The sequence below is a fragment of the Seriola aureovittata genome, chromosome 9 (assembly GCF_021018895.1).
Source record: "Seriola aureovittata isolate HTS-2021-v1 ecotype China chromosome 9, ASM2101889v1, whole genome shotgun sequence".
NCBI classification, from domain to species: Eukaryota; Metazoa; Chordata; class Actinopteri; order Carangiformes; family Carangidae; genus Seriola; species Seriola aureovittata.
In genome coordinates, this window is record NC_079372.1 from 6,978,489 (window position 1) to 7,001,476 (window position 22,988).

At 43.3% G+C, this 22,988-nt stretch overlaps 1 protein-coding gene across 1 annotated transcript in view; it reads left to right on the forward strand.

Moving 5' to 3' along the window:
• Positions 1–11,573: 11,573 nt before the first annotated feature.
• The window catches only part of LOC130174424 (leucine-rich repeat-containing G-protein coupled receptor 6), a 37,354-nt gene continuing 25,939 nt past the window's right edge, over positions 11,574–22,988 (forward strand). Inside the window, exon 1 of the mRNA XM_056384229.1 lies at positions 11,574–12,241. Coding sequence (XP_056240204.1) covers positions 11,997–12,241 — 245 coding nt within the window. The 5' untranslated portion in view covers positions 11,574–11,996. The remainder of the gene's footprint in view (positions 12,242–22,988) is intronic.

Genomic DNA, 22,988 nt, shown 5'->3' on the forward strand with positions numbered 1-22,988 from the left:
TCTCTGACCTACGAGGTCTCATTCAAAGAAGAGATAAAACATAAAGTCTTGGGAAATAGTCATGAGAAAAGGAAGGAAAAATTCCAAAAAGGACATATTACAACAATGCACTCAACAGTTTTATTTGATTCACGTTAAATCCATGGAAACTATTTCCAGTAGGGGTTTTTCATGCTGTGCTTTCTGCACATTTAGGAGTGTCCAATGGAGTCAGGATACCTGTGTCAGTAAATGTGCATCACTTTATGGTTAGCTTGGCTGCCCTTGAGAGAGCTTGTGATGTCATGACAGGGGAAAGGCTTCCTCTTTCCACAGAAGACCATAACACTGTCTGAATGACTATTGGATGTTCACTTCTCCTTTGCTGAAATCTTCATTGGCCGGTGGTCAGCAGAATGAATGAAAGCGCAGTGTGTGTTCGTGGGAATGTGAGTTCCTGTGGTTTGAATTTTTGTGCTGGATTTGCAGTCGCTGAGTTATTGCGTCAGAAGAGTAACTACAGTTCTTATAAAGCATGTTAACCTGTCTTGGACTTTTTCGTGTTCAAGTCTTTTACAACACTGAATCTCAGTGGCTTAAAGTGATTTGATTTGATTTATCATTATTAACTCCTTAATACTGAAGAGTAAACTTGTATTAAAGAATACCCTTTTAAAACGTGTTGATTTACTGCAAAGTATGTGTGAAGTTTCGCTGTCAAAATTTCACACGTACCTGTTGCAATCTGATGGACGGGAACCGGAAAGGGGCTCTCTGTCTGAGTGACAACTTCTGTGTATGATGCTAATGAATACATCTTGAAGTATTCCTAAGAAAAGACCCTAATCACACTGCATGAGAAAATGCCTCCTCAGCAGAAAGAGAAAACCTTCAGACTAAAGGGAAAGAGATATTAGAGCAAAGGAAAATCACAGGTGTGGACACCAACTAATGTCTATCTAACCTGCCATAGTGGTAAACTTAGGCAACTTTTCTTGTCTCCAGTAATAAATATAACTTGACTGAATCAGCATATTTAAGGCAGATAACACTACTAATATTTAGGAGTTAAACTCATTTATTCTATATATATGGATATTCTTTGTTTTTTCACATAAATACGAAACATGTTTTGATGAGGATCCCTAAAGTTGTGACCACAACATATACTGACAGAGTTGAAAAATAAACTTGGCAGTATTTGCTTGTGAAATGATTATGCAACGGTAACAAACAAATGCCATATTTGGCATTTCTGCACCGCAATGTCTGCTTACTCATCTGCCACCTGATACACAGATACTGATAAATCTAAAGCAAGCTGAAGCTGAATCATCTGCTGATTACTGGCCCGATGACTTATTGGTTGGGGTCTATAAAAAGTTCAGCTTGACTGTAAATTGGATCAGTAATCTAACAGTTACGTGGACATAACAGTAGATCATGTATATTTGGGAGGAAGTAAACTATCTGTAGTTCCCAGTTCATTGTTTAGAGTCACTATTAACAGTATTACTACTGTATTACTACTCTATTACCTGACCACTTGACTCGACTAATCACTGCACTTTTCCCCCGTAAATCATGACAGTGTGACAGTGAGTCCGCATGCACAATAGCAGGACCTGAAAATGAAGCAGCAACTGTAATGGAATTAAGTGATCATTGATTTTACTATTTACACCTCTGACAAAATCCTATCCATGAAAAAGGCACATTGGCTTTTTACCAAGTGTCTCTCATCATCAGATCTGGTGGCGTGTGTTTTACTGAGCCCACATGAGCACTCGAATTTGCAACTTGGAGTCGCTCTCACACACGCAGTGACTTGAAATTTGACTTGAGACTTGTCCTCAAAAGACTTGAAACTTGACTCGAACTCAAGATTTGAGACTTGTGAGCAATTTTATTACCTAAGCCAAGGTTATGTCTTCAATTATGGCTGTTTGTTTTTGTTTGTCAGCAGGATTACGCAAAAAAGTAGTCCACTGATTTGCACCAAACTTGGTGGAGGGATGGGGCATGGGGCAGGGAAGAGCATATTACATTTTGGGGCAGATCTGGATCTGGATCATTTACTATGACTTTGAACTGTTTTCTATGAAGTCTGGTGTATGTCAGGCATGGAGTGGCTAATCGGAAGGCACAAAGATTTCTGTTGGGCCAGACCAGTTCTTGGGCCCCGCGGGCGAGAGACAGCAAGAGGGAGAGAGATAGATATCGCAGTATCGTGGTGGTCAGCCCAGTGGAGCAGACTGTGCGGCCCACTCTGGTTCTGTGTCCCTGTCTCCCCAGCAAACAATGTTTGGTTCGGTCCTGCTCGGCCACAGACAGGAGCAGAGCAGCACAGTGAGTTCAGGACCACAGCTGACAGTGAGTCCAGTACAGAATAAGCAGTAGGCAGAAGACAATAGGAACCTAGTCTGAGTTTATTTAGCAGGATAATGTTGTGTAGCTTCGTTTTCTGCAGTTGTTTGAGCAGAAATTCTAACACGCTAATTAAAGTACTCGATGTCTGTGTGATTAGATCACAACTAGAATTTTATTATAGAAAGATCCAAAGAAAGGAGAAGAACTGCTGAAATGATCATATGACTTGTTGTTGTATTAACTGCTGTACTGTCCAGTCTGAATTCTAATCTCATACTCTCTATAGACACTAACTTTTACAGAGGAAAAGTGAAAAAAGAACCACAGTTTAATGTGCCGGCTGTTCTGTTTCTTCTATTTGTTCAGTTTCTAATGTACTTTACAAGTCAGCGAATCATTACATATTGTAGATTATAAAGCAAAGTATATTGGTTTTATGTAAATAAGCTAATTCGATGCTGAAGTCTAAAGCAACCTAGCCAAATTGAAATTAGATTTTTTTAGCCCTACATGGCCAGCGCTAGCATTAACAGCTATTTACTTATCACTCTTATCAGCCATTGCTGCATTTATAATACAAGAGGTTATAATACACCCTCTGAGCAACGCTGACTCACTATTGGAAAGTGACAAGACAGTCAGACCGTGCCCGGGGGTTAGCTGGTTAGGCGGTGGAAAAATTTAAATTTGCTCATCTTCATCTCTTATTGGTCTACCACGCAAATTGGCTATAAAACTGGCACATGCGTGACTCACATTCACTGGTGACTCAGATTGTATGGTGATAATCTCCACAATTTACAAGTACACATTTAGATCTTCATACTGACTTAAAAAGAATAGCACTATAGTTTTAGTTTGTTTTCAGTTTACACATTGCAGTTAGAAGTGCGTGAAAAGAAATGCGAGAACACGTGTTTTTGTACTTTTGTACTCTGTACTTGGTTGGATATACTGCACGTTTTCCGTAAATTCTTATAATCTCACCAACTAAGTACATATAGAAACGATCTCAGATGGCAGAGACTTTAGACTTATCTCATGAGAGTTCAGAGAGCTGCTGCACCTATCAGTGTCCAATGGGACTGTATTTCCTGTGAATTCAGCTGCATATTCATTTGCCGACATTCATGAAGAATATGAATCTTAACTTGTGCCAAAATCTTGAAAGCTCAATACTATGGGAGTTTTAACAGTTCAGTGTATTTTGGATCTTACAGTGAGACTAGAGGGTTGTCGCGCCATCAGCTGGTTGTTTACTTCCTGACCTGCTGCACCGATGTTATTCCGTCTTTTGGCTGAAGATGGCGCCATTTCATCACCTAATTTCGAAATTCGACTCTGGATCCCATAAAGAGCAGATCACACAGCATAATGGTATATATATAATAAGATTATTGTAATCATGCTTTCAGTGATGATAAGTTTCATACTTCCCAGGTGCCTAATTTCTGTTTTAATAGCTGTAATCTTTCAGCCGCTGCTATGTACTTTTCAGATGAGTGGGATTCTCTGATGCTGGTGTGAAACCTACAATAATAAAGCTCCTCTCTTCATCTCTCACTACATTGTGTTGAGTCTCCTGCCAGTCCTATCTAGGTTCTGCATGAACGAGACTCTATGGAGACAGTCCAATACTTTCAGTCACTGTTAACATTCCACATCAGTCTCCCTCCACACTGACACGGCTGATACTATCATGCAGAACTGGGTATGACTACAAAGACGGCACAAACATGCATCACTCACACACATGCATGCACAAGTGCACATGAACACACACACACACACACACACACACACACACACACACACACACACACACACAAGCGCACGCACACACACTCCTACTGCTGCAGAACTCCACTCACATACAGAGGCATGATTAGGCAGTCCTCGCCACAGTAATCGCTGCCTTATTACTAGGTCAACAAACTTTTTATAGACGGTATTTGGTGTACAGGTTTAACAGTCACACCTACAAACACACACACACCTACAAACTCACTCAAAAACACACACCCCCTGATTGCAGCGCCGGTGGCGTCGCTTAGAATAGCATCAAACAGAGTGGAGCGTCTCTCTCTTTGGCACTATACAGGTGCAGACCTGTCTGCTTCAGTCAGTCTGTTTCACCATATTAACCCTCGTATATCAAACTGTCACTGCAGAGAAAACAAGCAGAGCAGAGATCAAAACACAAGAATGCTTTGTCTTGGTACGACAGTAAGTTCTGCTTGAGAGATACAGTATCTTGATGAAAAGGAAAGTGAACAGTTAGCCTGGATTTTGTTTCTACTTAAACAGTTGAAAAATATTGAGCTTGATCACATTACTTAACCAGTCTTAGTATATTGCAGTATCATGAAGGATTCATTGTTTCACTCGTATCTTTGAGTTGATCAGACTTAAATACATCCATTTTTATCCTGGACCACACCCCTTTATCACCACTATAGCACTCTGCCAGCTTCTAATTGGCTAATTCACTCAACTTGTTTGAGCATGATCAGTGCTTGTTTCAAGACAAACAAAACAACTGCCATGTTCTCTTCACTTCATACTCAGAAATGCTGTCATGTTCTATATTTAACATTTTTTCCATAATTTTCTCCCTTGATCTTTTTTTATATCATGAAAATTGTGTTTGAAAATTACATTAAGTTTCAATTTTAAAGTCACTGAATGACATTCCACAATTAAAATCAACATATTTCAGTAAATAAGTTAAGCATTTCTGTCGTTATCATACATTAATGTGGACAAGTTGTCAGTATCTGAGTTGCTCTGTGATTAGCTTTATTTTATTTTATTTTATTTTATATTTTGAGCTTTTAATAATCAATTATTCCAGTCAGATCGTGCTTAAATGAAAGTTAAACTTTGGGTGGACTGACATTATAATGTCCTTTCTCTTACACTGTGCAAGGATACTGACTGAGATGAGGTCCAAAACCTGGCTTCCTCTCGCATGGACCTGTTAAAAGCAGGGATCCTGTCGTGCCTCCGATGAACTGCACCTGGAGTACCCAACGTGCATCAGAAACGTTTTCATTTCATTCAGCAGGTGATGCAGAAACTGGGTACAGGTGAGCCGGCATCCAAAATCTACAAAATCAGCTTCCAAGTGTAGGAAGAGCCTGCTCTGAAATAAAATACAACTTTTTTTTTTTGGAAGGGAATGTCACATTGAATGTTCTATATTTATTGTTTTGATAAATGTATTGCATTGTGTGTTTATTACTCAACAAGATACATTTTCGAGTTTTCTCAACTTAAATATTTCAAGTACGAATAATTTGACTTCCTTTGTTTGCTTCTGTGTGCAGTGTTGGGGTTTGTTGTTAGTTATTGCACCAATGAGTGTAAAAAATATCAAAGCTACAGTGTAGCATTTTGCATTTTGTCACAGTATGTTTGTTAATGTCCAAATTCCTTTTTTTCTTGTTTTAACTTTTTAATCTTTTAATTTCTTTGTCAGTAGATTATGTGATTAATACTGCTACTAATGTACCCCCTTTTAATTCTGATATCATGTGTTACATAAATAAAATATTTTCATGTTATGCTAATGGAGATGTGAAAATGTGTCAAAATAAACACAATCTTCTCAGCTTTAACATATATTACAGATTATATTTAAAGTTGTGTCTTGTGTATTGAATTCTAAAGGACTCACCCGACCTTCATTTGGAGAATATGGTAAAATCATGAGATAGTTTTGCGCTCTTTTGTTGCACTGCATTTCAGCATTCTGTGTAAAACGTGCTACCAGAAATCAGAACGAGTCACATTTATTAGCTCTCAAGACAAACTGAAAACTCTGCTTAAAGCTACCCTACTCTGTAACCACTGACTATTTTTGCTTTGTATACAAATAACTTTGCTTTTAACTAGTTGGACTTACATTTATTGCTGACACGGTGTGCACGATGAACTGTTGTCTAAAATTTCTAAGTATGTGTTCTGTCCTGTTTGTTTAGTGCTGTTAGCTGCAGACGAAGATAACTCTGGTAGTGAAATGAAAATAACACATAAAAAATCCACTGCTTGAATATAACGGGACATCCTAGCTATCATCATTTTAAAGGTGAATTTATCTGGATTACTATGAAGGATACAACACTGCTGAAATGCATATTTCCTAATGTGTGACACAAACCAACAACAATCTCTTTCACTCCAGTGCTTTGCTGAACTCCATGACTAACCACATGCCTTGAGGCTTACTACTTTTCCATAAAAACACACAGGAAAATACCTCAACCACCCCTGTTTTGCTCACTCGCCAGCAACCCCTCCTCTACACCCCCCCATGCCCCACCCTTGCATCCTCATTCCCTTATCCTCCTTCCTCTGCTGCTCTTTCTTTCATTCATTCCTTTCCTTTGTACTGTGAGATGCAGAGGGGAAGAGAGGGACAGGGGGGAGGGATGGAGTGAAGGAGAAGGACCTTTTGTTGGCTTTCAGGTGGTTTCACATGAAAAGCCAGAGCACACACCTAGGTTGCCGCCACCGGCGACCCACTGCGTCTCACTTGCTTCCGCTGAGTATACCTGTGTTAGCCTTCAGTTGCCTGCACAGCTCAGACATGCAGGAATACAGACACAGGCAGGTTTGTGAGCACATGCGTCTGTCGACATGCGCATACAGGTGTGCACAAATATACACACACTTATGTCAGTGTGTCGAGGTGTTGGTGGGTTAGGGGATACGGGGTGAGGAGGTGAGGTGGGATGGAGTGTGTGTTTTTTTTTTTTTTTTTTGGGGGGGGGGGTTTGCACGGCTACTTTCTCTGTTCTTTCCCAGAATGGACTCTTCTTGCTGCAAGGAGCTCAGGTAGCCTTGTGTGTGTGTGTGTGTGTGTGTGTGTGTGTGTGTGTGTGTGTGTGTGTGTGTGTGTGTGTGCATGCGCGTGCTTTATTCCCAGGTACACCACGGTGAGTGCTCTTAAGTTAGTGTCAGGTGTCAGGTAGCTACTTGTCTTTGTGTCTTCAAGGCTGCCGTTGCTTGGATAGTGTTTACAGCCCAGAGAGCACAGCAAAGGGGGGGGGGGGGGGGGGGAGAGAGAGCACTGGCTTTGATCTGATGCAGACTGCTTGATAGCGTGTGTGTGAGTAGAGAGAGAGAGAGAAGGAAGGAAGGAGAGAGAGGGAAAGAATATAAGTGCATGCATAGTTTTTGCAGCGGCATGTACAAATGTGTGCACTCTTGCTAACAACTGTGTGTGTGTGTGTGTGTGTGTGTCTGAGCAGAATTTGATATGATCCACTGTCAGGGATGTGTAATTCATACATTATTGACACACAGAGCTTGTTTATCACTTAAGTGCAGCACACAGCAAATAAAGGAGGCTCACGTCTTTTGCCGCACGTCGTTTGATGCATTTATCGCACAGCAGATGCATCACAGAGCTGCAGCAGCAGTAGCAAGTTCCAGGGAAGGGCTGGGAAGTGCTGCTGCTGGACCTCTATCCCATTCGTCAGGGAAGCGAATGTGATAAAATTGCTGCTTCTCTGAAGGACTGATGTGCATCTGTGCTGGGAAATAAGACAAGGGCATATTGTGACAAGTTGTCAAGATGTTGTTGTGTGTGCTGGCCCCAAAGTTACTGGAATTTATTTTACGGAAAAGTAAGCTGCCCCGTAGCCAAAGATTATCCCAGTCGACTAGTAGTCATTGTTGTAACACATTTTTGATATTAATTAAATTATTTAAATATATAATGTATATATATACCCTAATAATGAGCCTTTCAAATGTAATATTTAAGCGAGCTGCCTGTTAATGACACAAACGAAAGCAGTAATGATTCTGAATGTGTCAGAACAACTGGCAAGGACAGCGGTTATGCTAAGTGGCAAACAACGGGCTACTTATGTTTCAAATGATAAACCATGTTTGTGTTTGATGAATGATATGATCTTTAAGGTCGACCTTTATCCTCTCAAATCCGATTGGTCACATTACTCTCTAATAACCACAGGGAGCAGCCATGTGTATGTTGTCTGTCCCTGACCGACTGAGTGACTGAGTGTCGCCACTTCCTGCGGAGTTTGATTTCTTCCTACAACAAACTGACCGATGCAAACTTGGTCAACCAAGACTCTTCTCATCGACTAACACAGTGAGCAGTCCTAGAAATGACATAACACATTCCAGTCAGATACAGAGCTCCAGAACATGTTATCATAATACGTGCTACAAGTGAGCACCACCAGACCAAACCCCAACATCAACACAGCATACCATCACAATGTCATGCTGCATTATATAATTTCCGCTGATGGGCCAAACTAGTATTAACTATGAAATATAACACACGAGAGTGTTGCACAGTAGATGAATCGATCATGTCACCAAAAAGTATCTTGCGTGCTCAGCTTACCTGCTGATGCTACGGGATAAGCAGCAGCTCTGATCGAAGGTCGGGACATACACCTCCGTTGCTGTGGGTTTAGTACAAAATAGTCTAGCATTAACAATTTCTGACAAAAATTCATTCAAAAAACTACGATTAAACAATCAATTACTATTTCTGTCAACAGCAAATGTAAACACTCAATCAAGAAGAAAATATATTTAGCAAGGTAATACAGTTTAGTGAGACTCTTTGTGTGAGTGCAGTTGCTGCTTAGTCAACAAATAAGAAGACTAGAGACATCAATTGATTTATTCTAATCTAAAAAAGTAGAAAAGTACAACTATCCTTAAGCTGCGTACTGCATTCTCTCCCTTCTTCTCTCGAGAAGACTGGATTACAGTGACTCATGTTTGACCCTGCACGCATCTATCACAACTGCGTCAGAACAGGTGCAATGAAAACAAATACATAGCTTACTTTTCTAACAGTACGGAGCACCATGCATGGTTGTTTGCGTGTTTGTGATTGAAGGAAAGAAGGATAACACGTGAGAAGAAGAAGAAGAAGAAGAAAAAGAAGAAGAGGAAGAGGAAGAAGAGGGGAGGAGACACACGGAGAAAGAGACAGGCAGGAGACCAGACATGCAGGTTTTTACAGTAAGTGTGTTTTAGGGCTCCCCCAGGGCCAGACAATTAAAGAGTATTTAAAAAGATGACAGACCTCTGCGCGCAAGAAGGGGAGAGGCGGAGAGCCCAGGGAGTGGGAGTTTGCAGGTGTATGAATAGCATGTGCGTGTTTTTGTGTATATGTGCATGTGTGTGTGAGTGTGCTGTACATGGGTGGACAGTAAGATCACGCAAGGTGTTCCTGTAGTGAAGCAGTGAGAAGAGAAAGGAAAAAAAAATACCATAAAACATCACTTTTATGGTCAATAGACAGAGGAAGCAACAACAGACTACTACATACTACTACAAAGAGGGAGGAGAGAGAGAGAGGGAGAGAGAGGGAGAGAGAGAGAGACTGTGTGAAGAACAGCTCTGAAAGAGTTTTTGTGGGGCCGTAACAAAGGCCCCTCAGAAAACACAGTGGCATAGGAATGTTAATTAATTAATGAGAAACTATTCAGCCTACAGAGAATGGTGGAGAAAGAAAGACAGAGAAGAAGAGGGATGGAGCAACAGACAGAGCGGCTAGAGGGGTAGACAAACTCAAACTGGGTGCAAAGACATTTATCTGGGTTGTTCTATGTTTCAAATAGCATGGTGTGCACTTATTATAGGTCCAGCTTCTCTGCAGCCATGCATTTTTTTTTTGTTCATGGTCTAATTTATATCATAAATTTACATGTTGGACCTTTGGTCTTGGCTTTTCATGTAAGCATTTGCGTGCATATATAACATACTGCTGCTGCTGAAAGAAATCAACGGTTCCTAAAGTCTCAGATTTCCAGGAACTAAGAATGCAGCCTAGTTGTCCACATTGACTACCATGCATTTTTGAGTTGATCCAGTGGGGTTTGAAAAGATTTCGAGCCTGAGTTGTTGTCAGATTTCATCAACTCATTGAAGACAATGTAATCCCTTTCGTAAAACATGAAAGTCACCAAAACTGGAGTTATGATGTGTGATTAAATGCTAACCCCATCTAGTATTTCCGCTAAATTTCTCAAATGTATTGTCATTATCAGTGGGTAGTGTTTTATTGTAATGGTTTCTTTCAGTGGAAAAATTCATTATCATCCCTCTCCATTGCAGATTTTTACTGGTTAGTATTTGCGGCTGGGAAAAAGGCCTGAATTCAATGGCAAGCCAGTTTTTCCTTTCTTTGATTTGTCATAATTACAGAATGCATTATTAGGCTCTTATGCAACATCCTGTACTTACAGGTGTGCAGCATGTAAAGCTTGGTTGTGTAACACATGAAGCAGAGTTGTATGCATCCTTTTGGGGTCTAATTTTACAGCATTCTTGTCCTGCTGTTTATTGGCCCCTTACTGAATCATGGAAAGCCCAGTTTTAATTTCGAACATTAAGTCTTCTGAACGTGCTGTAATAAGAGAAAGGGCTGTTGGATGAGATTATTTTCAAGATTCTGTGGAAAATCTCTGCGTGAGCGCTGTGAAATACAGATACAGCCTTTAGCTCAAGGCAGCTGACACTTCTTCACAAATCCACACTCTTCTCTCTATAGACCGGAGTGTGTGTATGTGAAATGGATACGCGAACTCCTTTGCGCCGGTCATTCATAATCTGTTATTTTCTATGGGTGTCCATGCATACGTGTGTGTTTTTCTGTGTGTGTGTGTGTGTGCAATCGCGACATTCCAGCAGCAGAAACCTGAGAAGGTGTGACTTACGAGACACTGGATTCTGCTCTTTCTGGGGACTGAGGGGTGCTGAAGTGTCAGAATTCCAATTTCCTAAAAACAGTCACTCCCAGTCACACACTCTGACCCTCTGCATCTCTCTCACACAGCCAAACACACTCTGCTGCCTTCATTCTTATCCTCCAGAGCTTGCTTTTTTCCCCCCTCCTCCTTCTTTCAACTGTAAACACTGTCTCATTTTCTCTCAGTTCCATTCATAAGGTCCCACAAGGAGAAATCTTGTCTCACACCACTGTACTGCATTGCCACCCGACCCCCCCCCCTTCCCCCTTTCCCTTCCTCAAACTAAACACTCACTCGTTCTCCTCACAAGAGAGCTTCTGGGCAAAGTAAAACAGGGGAAAGGAGGAAGAGAGGGAGAAAGAGAGGGAGAAAGAGAGGGAAGAGTTTGAGAATCGCGGGCCCCTCCTACTTTCCGGAGATGCTCCAGCCCATCCCTAAATTGTGGGCCAATGAGGGTGGCTCATTCACAACTCATGCGGTCCTTCTACAATAGGTAAGGAGAGAGAGACAGAGAGAGGAAGAGAAATATACAAGGAGAGAGAGAGAGAGAGAGAGAGAGACAGAGAGGGAGAAAGAGTGACTGTGTTTTGGGGAGAAAGACAGTGAGAAAGAAGAGGGCAGAGTGAGAGGGAAGACGGGAAAGAAGTTACAACAACCCTGGGAATGAACCCCTGGGAATGAAGTGGTGACTGGCAGATAGAGCTGAGAGATGAAGAGGTAGAACTGGTGACAGGGACAGATTCACAGTGTGGACCTGCACAGGAGAGAGAGGCAGCATTCAGAGGAGTACTCAGTAAAGAGAAGAAGCATTGGAACTTCCTCAGTTATCACAGCTGGCTCTCAAGAGAGAGGGCAAAAGAGAGCGTGACAAGACAGGAAACCCCACAGGTGTAGATGCAGACAGGTGGACAGTCAGACATGCTGCTTGTGCTTCTGCTGCTGTGCATGGCTGGAGGAGTTTGGGGGTCCGCCCCCGGAGTGTGGGGGTACGGACGGATCCAAGACAGGCAGGGGCCAGCGGCGTCGCTGTGCCCGTCTCCGTGCCAGTGCGAAGAAGATGGGATATTCGTCATGGTGGACTGCTCGGAGTTGGGACTATCTTCTGTGCCAGCCAACCTCAGCCCTCTCACCACTTACCTGTGAGTAACATGTTTCTGTTGCAACAGTTAGGGACTTCCGGGTTGTGTTATCTTGTCCTGTTTCGTCTTCACCTTACCACTTCCAGGCCTGTTTCCTGACCCCGATCATTGTTTTCTTGTGTATGCACTTTGCATGTCATCCTGAATCCTTCTCTCATTCAATCATGTTGCCAATTAGTTTCATCTGAAAGATGAAAACCAATCATGAGTCCCCACTGTTAGTCCTGATCATTAATTTGTCAGTGAGAAAAGCGTAAAATTCGTATTCATGTTGCTGAAGTGTATGTGGGATTTTCATCTCTTTTTAAAAATAGAGCAGAAAGCAACAGTCAGTTGGATGTGTGACCAGGAAACAGCGGCAGAACCCGCATGTAGATAAAAACGGACAGGGCCAAGTGGGAACATGTGTGCGTGCTGACCACTATAGCAAAATTACTGGACCACTTCTTTCAGTGTCAGGTTTCTGAGCGCCAACTGGAGACCCAGCATGAGAGTGTGTGTGTGTGTGTGTGTGTGTGTGTGTGTGTGTGTGTGTGTGTGTGTGTACACGCATGTGTATGCCATTGTGTACATGTATGCATGTGTGTATGTGTGTATGTATGTATATATATATATATATATATATATAAGCACATGACATAAGCATGTGATTGTGTGTTTAAACACAGATGTCTAAATGTGTTTGAGGGTTAATTAGTTAATTTTCAGTTTTATTCCACAATCATGTATCTTACTGTTCTATGACACCAAAACTCAAGGGTTAAACAGAGAGGAATTGTTGGGATTTGACTCAGAAAATGAATCTAATTCAGTTTTTTTTGTTTGATAACTTAATTTTAAGGCTTCATTTATTTATCATTTATTATTTTTTATGATTTTTAGATTTTTTAGGAATTTTTAAGGGTATTATGTAAAAGAGAAGAGATCTGAGCAGTTTCTTACACCACCCTGCTGTGGCTTACAGCCAGATCTTTTAAATTGCTTCACTGCATAAGCCTCTGAGGACAGATTAGAGACACTTTGTGATAACTGATATTGAAGCGATAGAAGTTGAATCCAGGAAACAGGGTGTGATAGAACAGTTGCTCACTAGGGGCTCCACAAGTATTACAAGAGTGGAGGGACAGAATTCAGAGGGAGTGAGGAAAGATCAACAGTTTATGTAGCGAGCGATTTTTAAAGAGACACATAAAAGACAGCTCGACAGCTTGAATGATGCCTGACTCTTCAGCTGTCGCCACAGCCAGATTTCACAATGTTCATTTGAAAGTTAAAACACATGCAGAGTTTATGGTGGTGAAATATGGTTACTAACTCCATCCAGGAACCATTCTACCTATGAGAACATCAGGCACTTGGTCCAACAACGGGGCATGTCACACAACTAAGCCAGCACACACACTCAGACACACACTCAGACACACACACACACACACACACACACACACACACACACACACACACACACAAGGGGGGATGAACCTGGGAGTACCAGTGTTGAGACTCCCGGTCCTCCCCTTAAAATAAAAACAGTGATGACCTGAGACTCTCTGTAGAAATCTATAAGTTATCCACTACAACTATGTGCACGCGCACACACACACACACAAATATACACACAAACACACATCATTCCCTACAAACACAAGAGTAATTGTTCATTTCCCCTCGTTACCTAACGGTGGAACTGGACCAATTAGTGAGTTTGAGGGCTGATTTAGAATAAGATAAATAAACTCAGCGACCAACCGCACACGCCCACACACACACACGCACGCACACACACACGCACGCACACACACACACACATTTCTGCAGACGAGAGAAGAAGGGAATGTTAGACACCAGGAGAGATGCCGCAACAAATTAAGATACTGCACACAAGAATCACAGATTACTCTTTTGAGTCGCTGATAAAAATCATCAAACACAAACAAAACAACATCCCCCCTCCCTAACCCTGCCCACATGCATACATAACCCAGGACCCAGCGCAGCGGGCTACAGTTTCTCATTTCGTCCTGGAGTGTAAAAGGTTACAACAGCGGAGAGCCGGTCCAATCCCCACCAGGATCTGTCAAACCATCCAGCACGCCCCGCTGTGCTGTGGAGGCTGGATTAGCCTCCACAGCACACACTGTAGGCTGCCGAGGTCACAGGGATTTGCTTGGGAACAGTCCACATTACAAACCACATCCACACAATACTGTGAAAGTATATGACATCATTCACCCGTGTCATCGGAGAGCTCTTCAAAGTGAGCGCAACAGTACGTGCTATAGCGGCCGAGAGGGCAATCCAGGCGATGCATGATTCACTCCATTTTCTAATGTTTACTTGCACACTCAGGGGCGACTCCCCTCCGTATAGGTAGAAAAACACTCACACATAAACAATTATATCATAACACCGAGGTGAATTGCAGGATGACTCTGTGAAGGAATTTAACCCTTCGGAAGGCAAAGATGCTTCGAGCAACTCAAAGAGCAAAGTGGGTAGAGATTTATGACAATAATCGTTTCCGTGGGCAACGCATGAAATGAGCTGTCATGTGAGATGCTTTGAAAGCCTTTCTCTTTGATATCAGATTAGAGAGGAAAGACACTGCCCAAGGGTCTGTGTGCATATGTGTTAATGTGTGTTGAGTGGGAGAACACTGCGTCCTGTATCTACATCGGGGATCGTTGCTGTTTTATGTGTAGCTGCAAGCAAAGTAACTTGTCATAAAAAATGGCTTCACAGTCACACAATAAGTAGGTCTGTCTGTCAGGCTGTTAGACTCATACCTATTTAAAAGAAATGTTTAATCATGTTGAAAATAATGGATATGTTCATGATCCAGTTGGTGTAACATCCTGTACTTTCAGTTTGGAAGGTTGTCAGGTGCTCATGTTTACACGTCTCACACCTCCCTCAGCGGTCTACACCGTGTGCGCATGGGTGCGTAAGAGGAAAAGAGTGTGTGTGCATTTCGTATGTGAGTCTGGGGCTGGGGTTGAGCAGCGATTAGGTGATGCTTTGTGGTAGCGGTGAGCGCGGTGAACTTCTAACGGTGTTTTGGCCGAGGCCAGGAAACCGCAGCTAGCGCATTACCAGACAGAGGAAAACCAAGGAGTGTGTGAGTGTGCGTGCATGCATGTGTGTGTGTGCGTGTGTGTGTGTGTGTGTGAGGACCACCCAGACTGCTAAGGGTTTTTTTTTCAAGTCAGTGGAGGTGAAGCAAGAAAAATAGAAGAAGGGAAGATGAAGAAAAGGGGTGAAAAAAACTGACAAGGAGAAAGGTGAGGATTAGAAATTGGTGACAGAAAAAGTTGTATTGCAAGATTTTGAAGACTTGGTTGAGGTAAAGCAGGAGTACAAACACACAAACACACACACACACACACATATACAAACACAAACACACATACTGTACATACACATGCAGGAGACAACATCCTGCCTCTTTTTGGTGGCCGTGACTGTAACAGTCGTGTGCGTGTTATTTAGCCATTATGTTGATGGAATGATTCCTATCATGAGAGACCGGGGGTCACACTGTAAACATCATGTCTGAGAGAGAGAGAGAGACACACACAAGAATAGAGAGAAATTGTGAGGGATGGAGGGGGGAGGAGGATTATGGGGGGAAGGAATGAACCAAAATAAGAGAAATGTAGAGAAAAGAGAACTCGTGTGTGTGTGTGTGTGTGTGTGTGTGTGTGTGTGTGTGTGTGTGTGTATGTGTACTGTCAGTGGAGGGTCCTCTATACAGCGCCTATCAGCTCCAGCATCAGTGTCCTGGCTCCAGGCGTCTATGGTAGCCCTCCGCCTCAACTACACTCCCCTCCCTCCCTTCCTCTCTCTGTCTATCCTTCTCCCCCCCACCTATTCTCCTTTCCTCACCTGTTTCCTCTGGCCTCCTTCAGTTCGAAGAAGAATCCATACATTAAGTGCTTGTGTGTGTGTGTGTGTGTATGTGTATGTGTGTGTGTGAGTGTATGTGTGTGTGTGCGTTTTCAGAGCAGGTGTTGAAGTTGGTCATGTAGCACCAAGTGCAAATGTTCAGTCTCTGATGTGTTATGTGCCTCTTAGAAATTCAAAATGAATGCATATAGCTCAGGGCAGCAGGCTGAGAAAAGTGAAGGGTGTGTACCTAAGCCAAATGGTGTAAATGTTTTCAAGGTGTGTGTGTGTGTGTGTGTGTGTGTGTGTGTATTCATGTGTGTCGGGGGTAAGGGGGTGGGGGAGAGGTTGGGTGCTTTTGGCCACAAGCCAACAAACTGTCGGCTGTGATCAGAGTTGGAGAAGAGAGTTACGTACCTCAGATTATACAGAGGAAGAAAACAGTGACACATGCGATCATAGTCATTCTGCTTCGCTTCAAAAGTTGCTCTCTCATTCTCTCTTTTTGTTCCTTCCTTCCCGTAAACTTGAAGTGTTTGCCTCAAAGTGTCAATTCCTCAGCTCTCTCCTAGATTCCCTGGAGGCCCTGCGGTGACCACCAGCAGAAAAAAGCCACTTCCGCCTGCAACAAAAGTGATATTTATGCCAAAAGGGTGTTGGAGAGAAGGGATAGGCAGTTAGTTGGATAGTGCAGTGGTTTGTGGTTTCCTGAGAGCAACCTGGGAGGCTTTTTAAATGTCGCTCAGGGACAGACGGCAGGTAGGCAGGTAGAAGACAACAATGGAAACAATGACGATTCCCTCAGGATCAGCAGGCAGGGAAGACACAGAGGCCATAGTGTTACTCTACCGCTCCATATCCTGTCCTTTAGAAAACAGCAGAAAGCAATCACGACACAAGATCTTGAAGGGAACTAGGGTGGAGGAGGATCAGGGAAGTAAAGCGGAGTATGTCTTTGGACTGCATGTCACAAGCCTATGTGGACTAAAAACAGCAGTGGTTACCCATGCCCACCGACAGAATATGTGAATCCGTATGTTTCGTGTGATACCAGCGTGACGCAAGTATGACACGGGGGCCAGGAATGTGCTCTCTGTGACGTGTGGTCGAAGGGTGAAGGGCTGCTTCTGACTGAGAGGATTCAGAATGCCTGCATGGCCCAGATTCCTATTCAGCCCCTTTCCAACCCTGGGAATCTATGGGAATGTTTGTGCGTGTGTGCGTGCGTGAGTGCATGTGTGTGCATGAATCTGTGCAAGTGCACTCGCCCTCTCTTTTCCACTACAGAGAAGGCATTGTCCTATCCTGGGCCAGGCCACGACAAATGTCCCTAAATGTCCAAGTGCATATACATTCATATGTGTACATCTATACACATGTGCACCAATGACCCATGCGAGCTATTATGTTTTAGCAGTATAGACATATGGTCGGATACAACATGCTTTAGACTAGTCGTATCAATTTTCACCACATTTTCTGAAACGGAGCAGTTTGGTTTAAAACAACTTTAGGATTTTATGTCTCCACACAAGTTGTTCCGTTTTCTGCTGCAAGAAGACGCTGTTTACTGCAGCTCGAATGACAGAAGATCCTCTTTGCTGTTGTTGCTCCTCAAAGTTGGCATGAGGCTCCCACAGTTTTTTTTTTTTTTTTACAATCATCTTAAAACTGTTTTCATTGAAATGTCTCATGTTTTTGTCTCATCTCGTCTGTTTCTTCTAACCCTGACCCTTTTTCTTTTCCCGCCTCTATATAACGGCTAGTTTGAACAATTCTAAAAGTTAACGACGCAGAAAGTATTTTTGGTACTAAAACGCTGAGAAAAGAATGAAGAGAAAACAGAACTGAGCTGCTGTTTAGATCAAAAATAAATAAATAAATGGTCTTTCTTATTTCACCTAATTTTATAACTCAAATGAACTCAATAATCTCCAAAAACTATGAGCTATATGCATAAATGAGAATGTTTACGCGAGTGTTGATTGCAAAGTGTGTGAGACATAGCTCTCTAAGTTCCTTCAACATGGGTCTGTCTGTCTCTGTCTCCGTATCTGTGTGATCGCTGGCCAGGCCTGCTGACTAAAGTGGCTCATGTGGGGCTGGCGGTGTGCAGGTGATGACTAGTAAGAAATCTAATGATACTTAATGCCCTTTCCAACAGCGTACACACACTCTCTCTCTCTCTTTCTCACACACACACACACACACACACACACACACACACCCATGTACCCACAAGACCCTTATGTGCACATTACACACAAGGAAAGACATTACACAAGTATGAATATAGGTACACATATCCTTGCTTGGATACAGATATACACACACACACACACACACACACACACACACACACACACACACACACTCACAATCACAATCACAATCACATGCACATACTGACTTAATGATGGTTAATGCCCTATCCAATCTCCCTGTGCAGCATCAAAGCGTCCCACAGAGCAGTGCTGATACAGCGACGCTAGCAGGGATTAGGTCGGGAGAATGGGCCACTGGGACGGGAGTTAGCTAAAGGGAACAAAGAAGCAATCGCAGACACACTTAAATGTCACACACATGTGCACACACCTCAGGGCGCACACACACACACACACACACATATATAGCATAGCCAAATGTGGGTAATGGTACAGGAATGTCCAGGAAATGGAAGATGGGATGTAGAAAACAGAAGGTGGAGAGATGAATGTAGAAGGGAGAGAAAGAATGATAAAATCTTTTTTCAGAAGTCTTAATTTCGGAGGATTCGTTTAACTGACCTGAATGCAGAAACAGCAGTCAGGTCACTGACTGGTGGCATAAGGCAATAGTATTACTTCTCGCTACAATTGGACTTCACAGGTGTATTTTCCATCTGCTGTGAAGGGAGGCTGGAGGGAATTCGGCCACTGCAGAGCCTCAGCAACTGCAGCCAGACTTACTCATGTCTCTATTACATGTCTGAGAAGGAGCAAAAGAGGAAATCTGGACTTTTTACATGCGTGGCAAGGGGCCAAACTAAATCTCTTTAAACCAACAGCAGCCACATGTCCTCATTGGTATGGGATAAGATTTCATCGAGTGCTGATCTAAGTTCAGTTCTAGATGTTATCCGTGGGTACAGTTAAATATATGGAGCAGATGAGCTGATCATAGATCTGTGAGCGCAGCAGTTAAGGAGGAGTGAGCCAGGAGTGGATTTGAGCAGTCTTCTAACTAGATCCAGTGTCCTCCTGTTTCTGCCATTCAACCAAATGAAGTCATAATAGAGCCTGACACTAATACTCATCGGGTTTCATTTACTGTTGTATCCACTGCTGAGAATCTGCCTCGAATCAGTGTGCAGCAAAAAAAAAAAAAAAAAAACCCTCTGTAAGAGATACCTTTTCAGGATGTGTGGAAAAGTGGTGAAATTTGTAAGCCTTTTCCACACATCAGTGGCATGTGTTTATCCTGTGTTCTTGAAACATTTCTTTTATGTGGCACGAATTGTTAGCTTCGGTTTAGAGAGAAACAAAAAAAGCTCTGGCACTTATCATGTAACAAACATATATGAAAGCCAGACAAAATATACATGCAAAACAACAGATTAGTGGACTATGGGCAGGGCTATGAATGCCTTTCTGCCTTCCAAAGCTATGTCCTACCCACAACAGCTGCCTGTCAGTCCTGTCCACATGTTGGAGTTAGTTGTAGGTTGTGTAGCGCCGACTGTTCCAACACTTCCTGTTCCATTACTGAAGTGCTTGACCTTTCACCCCCCTCCCCTTTTGCTCATGACAGGGTGTGTATGTGTGTGTGTGTGTGTGTGTGTGGGAGGACAAGGAACGGACATAGAGTGTGTACATGCACGTGTGTATGTGTGTGTGCGGTATACCGAGGTATGAATAAGTCCCAGAGGGCATGAATATGTTTCCCATGACATGGCCTCAGACTAAACAGCCGCTCTCTCCACCCAGACATCCGCCTGTCATTCTCCGCTAAACCGCAGCAAGCGGAAAAGGGCACAAAACATGGGAACACAAAAACATAGACGCATCTTCCTTTTCGGCCTTGTTATCTCGTCTTTTCTCCCCCCCCCCCCTCTGTTTCTCTGCTCTTTTGTGGCCGAGGCCTCTCCGTGGCCCTCCTTGTCCAGGTGAAAGACTTCTCCTCGCCCTCTCCCTCGCTCTTTGTGCCCCGTGAATATGAGAGAGAGAGAGAGAGAAAAAGAGAGGGAACGATAAAGAGAGAGTGCCTTCGGACACAAAGGGCAGTGTACCCCTCCCAGGAAGTCTGGGAGAGAGGGAGAAAAAAAACACATCTTTAGAGGAAGGAGGAGGGCAGGACAGCATTGTACCCTCCTTCCTGACTCTTTGTGTGTGTCTGTGTGTGTGTTTGTGTGTGTGCACGTATGTGTGTGTGTGTGTGCAAGCTCATGTGTGACTGCGAGAGAAACTGAATGCCAGAGCAGTCAGTCTATTCAGATAGAAAAAAAAGCAAACACACTTAGACCTCACCCTCACTCACAATACACACACACACATTTTCTCTCTCTCTCTTTCACACACACACACACACACACACACACACACAAATTCACACAACCATTTAGGCCCTCTTTAAGGCGGAGCCCGAGCATTGACTACCAGTTTCATTGTGTGGCATAAAAGATCCTCTTTCATCGTGGCCTTAACTGTTTCAAAGAACTAAGCGGAGAGGATCAGACTGGCTGAATCCGACTGAAGACATTACTGTCATATTTACTGTAAGAGACAGCCAAGGTGTGGCTCAAGCACCGCTAGTGCAGAACTCCTGCCCTCTGGGCAAGGCTCTGGTTGTTGATTTCCACTAAAGATCTATTACTCTAATGTTCCTCACAGATAAGCCGCCTTCAAAGGCGTCGAGCTTACTGCCATTATTGGCTGTTTGTTTGGTAAGACTCTCCACCTGAGTGAGAGAGAAAGGGATTGACTGGGAGGCAAGAAGAAAGAAAGAGAGAGAGAGCAGAGGAGGAAGTGAGAAGGAAGACCTCAGGGTATGGCTCTGGTGAAGAGATGTGTATATGTAAGAGAGAGAGAGAGGGTTATGGACAACATCCCTCTCAAGGGCAGCAACGCCTGCATTGTTATGTACAGTACCTGCATGTACTTAACTTTTCCATACAATGTTTTTTTTTTTTTTTGCCCTGAGACAATGGAACTGTATCAAGTCATCTCTCCTCAGGCAGCTCCTGCTCAGCTTTGTCTGACTGACACATTTCAGCAGTGATGCTAGAAACAGACACCTGACTGCTGATCACATCTGTCCCAGTCTGAGGGTATATTCACCCACCAGGGTGGTCCGTCAGCCACCCCACAAAAGCCACCCGGAGCCTGGAGTGTGTATAAGTGCCTGTGGATGTAGCGTGCGCGCGTGTGTGTTTGTGTGTGTGTGTGTGTTTGTATGACTGTACGTCTCTGAACATAAACAGGGGTGTTTTTCATATGATGTGGCCAGTTGTTTTGCTGCGCTAAATCACCAGCTCTTGTCAGAAATGCTTCCAGTTTGAAATTGGCTACAATGGAGCTAGGGGCGCATTCACACCCACACACACACTGCCTTTGATCACACAACCGATAACATACTTCAGTAGTTCTGTTGACGGCGAAGAGGAAATATGATAAATCACATTATTGTAACTGTGTAACCTCATGCTCTGGTCGAAATTTGAAACGGAGATGGGGAGAGAAAGAGTGAGTGTGAGCGATAGAGTGGCAGAAGAGAGAGAAAGGGCCAAGGCCGATGAATGGAAATGTACCTCTGCTTCTTCATGCTTCCGTTCCCCCCTTAAGACAAGCTCCCCACCATGGTTACTCTATTAATCACAGCATAAAGCAGTCGAATATCTAGTGCTTTAGCTTTGTTCCCATGCCAAAGCCTCCTCTCTTACATTCACATGCACATAAGCATGCACACACTTCGGAGAGGAAATACTAAACCATCTATCAGAACATATTGTGTATCTGCAAATCACAGAACAATGGAGGGAATAGGAATGGGAAAATGTCCATTTCGTTTTTCTCCTCCAATTGCTGCAGTATTGGCCTCAATTTCACACAAGCCACTGTACTTAAAACACACAAATTACATGAACGCTCATGAAAATCGAATTCCTCCCCCCCGGGAAACAGGAAGAGATCACCGAGGCTTTGACAGTCCTTCTGTTGATTCAGAGCAAAGGGGGGATAAAAAAAGAAAAGTTGTGAGGCACATTTGTGAGCGTGTTTGTTGAGGGATGAACATGGGTCTCCATGTCTGCATCCTTTCTTCCTAATGCTGCTCAGGAGTCTTCAGTTCGTCATTCAGCGGCAGACAGAGATCTGAGGGGACCAGACGGCCTGTGTGCCTCTTGTCGGTTGAGAGATGTGTTGTTCCGCGAGCAATATCAGGCTCCTTTCTTGACGCCGTGATGGCCAAGATAGGGCAGGATAGTTCCCCACTGAATGCTTGCAGGAAAAATGAAGAGAAGAAACCACATGTAGTTCACTTCTCTCCCCCATACACACACACACACACACACACACAGACCCACAGAGCAATCCGTTGCCATGCCCCGGCAGTGTCCATGTATGATGTGGTGAAAGCGCAACCAGGGACTGTACCCACCACATCTGCAGGCTCACTGGAAAACAATAGGGGTGTGAAAATGAGCGACAGACATCTTACCACGCACACCGCAGCCACCTATAAATGGAAAAAATACTGCACTGCACACACAGACACAGATACTGACACACATACTTACAGTCTCTCTCACAGGACACACACGCGCACACACACACACACACTCAGACATTAGAGATGCCCATAAAATGGGGACACAGAAACCCCAATT